Here is a 7,874-nt window from a genome sequence, read left to right on the forward strand (position 1 = left end):
GACCCTAACACAATTAAAAGTTACATTTGTGACCCAAAATTCTAACAAAGAACCGTTGAAGAAGCTCTTTCTCCCTCAAGCAAGTCATCCCTTAAGAGCTTGTATAAAAGGAATACTTGAAGATCAGAAAAATAGAGAACTCACTTCATTCATCTTCAACGAAATTTAAGTGTCAAAAGCTTCAAAGTCAAATATCCCTTTCACAAACAGAGAACCTCACGTTAATCATCTTATTTCTAAAATCCTTTGAGTACTTACAAAAAGAGTTAAAACTCATTCACATACTATAGGGAAAATCGAGCCTAAATTTTCTTCATCCCTTCATAGGAGAATCAAAATAAAAGAAAAGTCCCTCCTTCAAATAAAGAAGTAAGAAGAATTCATTGAATTTATAAAAATAAAAACTAATTCTATTTTTTTAAAATGCAAAAATATTAAACTAAAAATCACCGTGTGAAATGAAAAAAAAGGCAATGTTTATGTTCTTTTTTGGGGGAAATTTGATTTTTTTATCAAGGTATATATAGTTTTTTTATATTTTTGTCTAGATTTTTTTATCACTTATCATATTTTTTATGGAATTTTTTATTTTAATTTATGAAAAATAACAAATCTTAATTCAATATATTTGTATTTTTTTGTTATTAAGGATTGAGAGTTTCTCATGTTTGTCGGAACGCCAATTAAGTTGCTGATTATTTAGCGAGTTTCACTCATGACTTAGAACTTAGGTATCATGTGTTGGAGAGTCCTCCGCCTAATTGTTCCAACTTACTTTCATTATATGATGTTGTGGGTGTTTCATTCTCTTAGAATACCTGCATCTGCATCTAGTTTCCTCTTTCCGAAGACCTCCCTCTTAAAAAAGGATTTAGTGAATATAAAATAAATAAATGAATATAGGTAAAAGAATAGAAACATATACTAGTCCTACCTGGAAACTGTAGAAAGTTTTCAAGAGTGGGCCAGGTAGACAGACAAGTATATAATGAGGTGTGTTGTGTGGAATGGAATACTACCATTGCCTTTGCCTTATCTATCCCTCTCTTCTCTCTCTCTCTCTCCCTCTCTACATAAAACAAACCCAACTCACATTACAACACACGTTCATTTCATAGACATAAATACCCTTTATTTTTTAAATGCAAAAATCAACAAAAAGAAGAAGAAACTGGTCTGAAATGACGCAATAGCCCCTTCCTTTGTTCTCCTGTGATTGTGAATTCATTCACCTTTTCTTCTCGTTTGTTGAGCGCTTCTCTCTGCTTCTGCTTCTGCTTCTGCTTCTGCCTCTGCTTCATCTCCTTCTTCATCTTCATCACCACCTCGGGTACGCAAACAAATCTTCTCTGATCTACAAACTGCACTTCCACCCTCCCCTTAATCATTCGTTTTTCAATGTTTTTTCACTTTTTTTTTTGTTTTTTTTCCACAATCGAAGCGAATATTAAACAACCAAAATCCATTGTTTTCTGCATTTTTCGCCATTGTAGCGAAGGTTCTCGTTGTTTTTTGTTTTTCGTTTTTTTTTTGGATTTATTGGTTGCTGGATGCAAAAACCGCGTTCGGTTTGAATTTTCGACGCAAATGGTGTTGTGATTTTCGTTGTAAATTGCAATGTCTATTATTTTTCTTCGTTTGGAAAACAGAACCAAAATCAGTTTTGTGTTTTTTTTTTGTGGCTTGCGATGTTTTCTAGACTAGATTCATAGCCAGATCTGCACGCGGTTTTTTTGACAGCTGTTGTTTGTTCCTGTCTTTTTTGGTCTGTTGATTGGTTTTATTTCCTATGATTTCCTATGATTCTGTGTTCCTGAACTTCTTTGTGGAATCTCTCACAAAGGGTAAAGTAAACTTGCCATTTTGAGTTATAGGGTGGAATCAATGAACTCTGAAAAGATTGATAGAATTGTAGGAATTCAAAACAAAGCTTGCTTTTCACCTCTTTGTTATTGTTTGTCATTTGGGTGTGGAATGATGTGTTTCCTGTTGATTGATGCATTTTCCATAAGATTTTCCATTTTTTATGGAAGGTGGGAGAGAAAATATGTATATTTATTTTTAACTTGCTTCATTTTTTGCATACAGCTGCTATAGGAACTCATCATGGTGGCCACTGCTGCTACTTCTTCATTTTTCCCGGTGACTTCGTCCTCGCAAGACTCGGGTGCAGCTGGCGCCAAGCTTGGAGGTGGGCATGTGAGCCTTGGAGGACATAAATCCAAGCATGGTTCTTCTGGTGGCTTGCAAGTGAAGACAAATGCCCAGGCCCCTTCGAAGATTAATGGTACCACAGTGGCTACTCATTCAGAAAGCTTGAAGCATGACGGTGATTTGCCTATGCATGCTCCCAGGACTTTTATCAATCAGTTACCTGATTGGAGCATGCTTCTTGCTGCTATCACAACAATTTTCTTGGCGGCGGAAAAGCAGTGGATGATGCTTGATTGGAAGCCGAGGCGACCTGACATGCTTGTTGACTCCTTTGGTATAGGAAGAATTGTTCAGGATGGTCTTGTGTTCCGTGAAAACTTCTCTATTAGATCATATGAAATTGGTGCCGATCGAACAGCGTCTATAGAAACAGTAATGAACCATTTGCAGGTATGTTGGGATATAAACATAAGTTGTGAGGCTTGTACATGTACTCTGCAGAATTGAAATTCTTATCAGACAATGGAAGTTCCTTAATGCTTCTCATACATGATTATCTAATTTATTTGTTTGACAACAGGAAACGGCACTTAATCATGTTAAGACTGCTGGGCTTCTTGGTGATGGCTTTGGTTCTACTCCAGAAATGTGTAAAAAGAATTTGATTTGGGTAGTTACTCGGATGCAGGTAGTGGTCGATCGTTATCCTACTTGGTAAGTTACCCTGAATCATCCGTAATTCGTGTGATTTGCACCTGTATCCATATTAAGTTTCTATTTCTCTCTTTATTATAGTGATCTTAGTAAGGAATCATGACCCTAAATATCTCAGTGTCTATTGATACTTATATATTTATTCTGTAGTTTCTGTATCTTGTTCCTCGGAATCGACTTCTAAGTTGAGACTTTGTCATGAAAACTGCAGTACTTGTGAAATTCTTGTGGGATGATAATTGGTCTGATAAGCATAAGTGTTACATAAGTGTTATAACTTATACATGATGAACTATGAGAAACCTTATGCCATGGATCTTTAATCTGTATATCAGATATAATATGTTATTCAGTAGTAATTACATAATAAATTTGGTGACATGACCTTGTTTTAACTACAGTAGAAAAAAGCAGCGGCTAATATTTGATAACATTTGGCACTTGGGCAGAGTGGAACAGAACAACCTGCGATTTTTTGTTCTTAGTGGTTCCACTAGAATGGGGGGAACCATAATTGTCACTTTTTTCTCTTATGTTTTATTCCGTTTTACTTTTATCTGCATCAAAATAAAGATAATTCACATGCTTTGTTTTGTAATTTTTTGACGTGTCTACCAAACGCTACCTATGTATGTGTTTTGCATTTGTTTTGTTTGAGAACTAGATGTTTAAAGCTTTCAATTACTATGGCTTCTTGGTCCAAATTGAAGTTAAATAAACTATTACTGTGGATTATTATCAATATTTTGAATTTGATCATCTTAATTTCAACGTCTATATTTGTTTCAGGGGTGATGTTGTTCAAGTAGACACTTGGGTTTCTGGATCTGGGAAGAATGGTATGCGTCGTGATTGGCTTTTACGTGACTGCAAAACTGGTGAAATATTGACGAGAGCCTCCAGGTAGAAATATTACTTTGGAATTCTCCTCCCCCTTGTGCTGCCAACAACAAAAAGTACTTTAAAATGTTTTCTAAATGCGCACCACTTGCTATTGGGTTCACTTTTTGAATATTTCATACATCTATGGAGCTATGAAAAGTTTTTTTCTCTTTATAGTCAAATGTATTTTAACTGAAATTCGAAATATCAATTTTGCATTTGACTATGTTTAAGGCAACAAACTTCATATTTAAGTATGTCGTACGTTTTCAGGTATAAACCTCTAATTGTACCAACAAAACTGTGTTATTTATGTTTATTATTAAGTAGAAGACTTTATCCTGTACTCGTGCATAATCTTGGAGCTAGTAATTAGTAACATGTATACACTTTCTGATCTGTTGGCTATGGTTTTGGTGATCTACAGTGTTTGGGTCATGATGAATAAACTGACCAGGAGGCTGTCTAAGATTCCAGAGGAAGTGAGAGAGGAGATAGGATCTTATTTTGTGGATTCTGCTCCAATTCTGGAAGAGGATAACAGAAAACTGCCTAAACTCGACGACAATACTGCAGATTATATTCGTTCTGGTTTAAGTGTATGTCCACTCTTTTCAGTTATTGTTATCATCTTTTTATTTATTCCATTTTCCTCATATGCTGGTTTCTGATTAGGTTGCATATTGTCTCTGTTTTTTCAGCCTAGATGGAGCGATCTAGATGTCAATCAGCATGTTAACAATGTGAAGTACATTGGCTGGATTCTGGAGGTAAATTTTTTTTTTATTGAACTCTAATCCTTATTTCTTTTTCCTCTCTTTCTTTGTTCATTTGGCCCATCACTTGTGGTGCAAGATTGGAATCTTGCCAATCATAAATGTGGAAGGTCAGACCAAACTCCTGGTGGATTTATTAGTGGTAATCATTATATAACTAAAGCACCCAACTTCCTCAAAAAAAAAAACCCTACCCTTTAGTAGTTTACCGTATAAACTTTATGCAGAGTTAGGGTGTGGGCTCTTTTGAAGAAAATTACTTTGAGTATTGTTACTTTTGAATTTTATGAAAATGATTGATATGGTAGTCGAATTCTAAGATGAAATATTCATTAAGCTGTGGTGTTTATTGGTATTTGATGCCTCCTCTAGTAGGTAGTAATTTTTGAGCTAGTGAGTAATAGCTTTAAAATTGAAATGTGATATAGTCGAGTAGAACTGACAAGCAGTGCTTAGGAGAGAACTCATAAAATTGAACAAGAGTAAGAGTGCGATGTTTGATCTTTTGTGAAGAGTTTTGATACGTTTACACTCTCATTCTCTTACATCTCTTTTCCACTCATCCTCTTCCATTCTCACTATTCTTTTCCTATGACATCACCTACAATGTCTCACATTTTCTCTTCGACTCCTATATCTCATAAGGTGGAGGTATAATTAAAGTGTGCATGTATTACTTTACTTTTGTAAATCACTTATATATATATATCCCCCTTTTTTAATTAGAACTTGTTAATTTGTTTTTGGAGATGCAAAACTTGATATGTTTAATTGTTTAGTTTGTTATGCATTGGGTTCATCAGATCAGACCTCTTAACAAAAAGATTATGCTTTGACTGTTGCAGAGTGCTCCACAGGCAATCCTGGAGAGTCATGAGCTTTCTTCCTTGACTTTAGAATATAGGAGGGAGTGCGGCAGGGACAGCGTGTTGCAGTCTCTCACTGCCGTATCTGGGGCTGATGTGGACAATCTAGCCCACAGCGGACAAGTTGAGTGCAAGCATTTGCTTCGACTTGAAGAAGGCGCTGAAATTGTGAGGGGCAGAACTGAGTGGAGGCCAAAACCTGCGAACAACTTTGATACCGTGAATCAGGTTCCGGCAGTCAGCACCTAAGTCGGATTGAAGGTTGGAATCGCATCAGTCTCCATGCCACCATGTTCAAACTGGTTCTGACCTCTGGAGAGTTTTGCTTGCGCTACATGTCCTGGTGGGGGAGGGAGGGAAGGTAGCATTGATGATGATCATGCTCATTGTAAATTAGCTCCTGCTCTACTCTGTTTCTCTCTGCTCCGTATTTTGATTTCATTTCTGGTTGCTCTGATGCTAGGCTGTTCGTCTTCAATATTTAATTGCTTGATTAAAATGGGTAGGCATGTATATTATTTTATTCTTTTTCTAAAGATGCAATTTTCCTTGTGAACACAACAAGCACGCCTTTAGGCAAGAATGAGTTGTTCGTATAAATACAACTGTGATTGTTTGCTCCATCTTGTAATGTTTGCCAGCTTAGTCCCACATGGGAATTATTGGATGCACAAACTCCCTTCTCCTTCAAGCATGTTATAATAATGATGCATGTTATTGTTAGGTTTATGGGGGAGATTAGGATATGTGGGGGCCTTGTCCATGTGCTATCCTATGTCTATCCACATTTTGCTTGGACATTATGATTGGGCTGGCAAGTCGTGCCTTTTAGGACTTCACTGGTTTAAGGTTTGAATTTTTATTTTGTACCTGCAGAATGTGCAAAGTTTCTCTTTTTTTGTTGGGTGTCAAGTGTCAACTATTTGAGTATTCGGGATTTGATATTTGGCCACAATTAAGACTTTTGGACGTCACTTGTACCAAGTGTATTGTGTGAGAGTTGAACCTGAGATATCTTCCTGCACACTTGTGTTTCAATAAAGCTATCCCTCCTCATTAATTTCGCTCAGTTTTACCCAAAATTAAAAGAGTGGATTTTTTTAGAATTCATTATTTTTCGGGCGTCTGATCTTGAGATAATTGAGAATGAATTTCTACTCCAAGTATAGATAGCTCAAGCCTTTTGAGGGCTGTTCATTTATATATCATGTCTCCGATTTATTTTCTAAAGTTAATATATTTCATTCTGATATATTTTGTCACACTGTTAGAACATTTATACATAATAATATTTCTTGCTGCGTGTCATACAATATTTGCCATTTCAGCTTTTCGGTCATTGTATGATTAAAGAAAGTCCTTTAAATAAACAATACGCCACAACTCTTAGAAGATACATTATAAGATATTCTACACAGACAGAATGGATGAAGATAGGTTTTTTATTTTTATTTTATTTTATCATGTTTTATTCATTTTTAATATAAGGTGTGTTTAGGTAAACATATTAATTAAATGCTTATGATAATAAGCGCTTTTTGTATAAGCATGTGTTCATAAGCTATTTTGATAAATTTATTGAAATTAACTAAAAATATATTATTGGCAACATAAGCTCTTATTCATAAACTAGTAGGAATAACTAATTAACTTAAAAAAAGTTATAGCTAAGTCATACTTATTTACATAAGCTCTTCTAGAAACATACATAAGCATTTATACTATAACATAAGCTTAAATAAGCTCTTTTAAATGATTCTTTGTTTTATTCTGTTCTAATCTATCCATAAAGGGCAGTTTTATGGTGAATCATGTTAAAAACTAATCTATCCATAAAGGGCAGGTTTTGCCATTATTCAAAAATCAGCCAAAGATGTCGATGCAAATGTTGTTAAGGTATTTTAATATTTACAATATGATAAAGGCAAAAGTGTATAACACAACATTCAATTTCTACGTAATCATAAATGTAATTATTATGGATTGATTGTAGGGGGTGATAAATTGAGTATTCCCCAAGAGATTCGTGACATAATGCATAAGCAATTCCTCTTCAAGGTCGAGGCAGGTTTGAGTCTACATACACGGCTAAATTTATTTGCAAGGATGCAGACATTATTATGAAGTTCATTCACAATGTAAGTAGTACAACTCATGCCCTAAACATTTGACTTGAAAGTTATAGTTATACATATATACATAAAAGTAAACTAACCAAACTTCTACATAACTTTATTTTTCCATGAAGGAGGCCAGCGGTTCTGATATTTCTATTACAAATTTGAAATCCCCGACGGAGGTATTGGTTTTCACTTTTTATATATAAGTTAGTTTTAGACCGTGAACAACTCATATCGAATTAAAATACTTTTAAATTAGAATTAAAAAGAACAAAATTAATAACATTGATTTAATTTTAAAATTCATCAATCACAATTAAGTACATTAATCACATTGATTTATTTTTAAAAAATCAAGTAAC

The 7,874-nt window shown here is 34.7% G+C and overlaps 1 protein-coding gene across 1 annotated transcript; it reads left to right on the top strand.

The window, feature by feature from the left end:
• Positions 1-1,007: 1,007 nt before the first annotated feature.
• Positions 1,008-6,083, top strand: LOC130710476 (palmitoyl-acyl carrier protein thioesterase, chloroplastic-like). The gene is made up of 7 exons (XM_057559758.1): positions 1,008-1,330; positions 2,089-2,604; positions 2,735-2,868; positions 3,658-3,771; positions 4,178-4,349; positions 4,452-4,520; positions 5,372-6,083. The coding sequence occupies exons 2-7, from the start codon at positions 2,107-2,109 to the stop codon at positions 5,639-5,641; spliced, it is 1,257 nt and encodes a 418-aa protein (XP_057415741.1). The 5' UTR covers positions 1,008-1,330; positions 2,089-2,106; the 3' UTR covers positions 5,642-6,083.
• The last annotated feature ends 1,791 nt before the right edge of the window (positions 6,084-7,874 follow it).

Source organism: Lotus japonicus, chromosome 4, assembly GCF_012489685.1.
Source record: "Lotus japonicus ecotype B-129 chromosome 4, LjGifu_v1.2".
Lineage (NCBI taxonomy): Eukaryota > Viridiplantae > Streptophyta > Magnoliopsida > Fabales > Fabaceae > Lotus > Lotus japonicus.

Bases quoted from the DNA above. Each gene is read 5' to 3' on its own strand.
- LOC130710476 (XM_057559758.1), top strand. From the start codon at position 2,107: ATGGTGGCCACTGCTGCTACTTCTTCATTTTTCCCGGTGACTTCGTCC. The intron at 2,605-2,734 runs GTATGTTGGGAT...GTTTGACAACAG, and splicing joins CAGTAATGAACCATTTGCAG to GAAACGGCACTTAATCATGT. The intron at 4,521-5,371 runs GTAAATTTTTTT...TGACTGTTGCAG, and splicing joins ACATTGGCTGGATTCTGGAG to AGTGCTCCACAGGCAATCCT.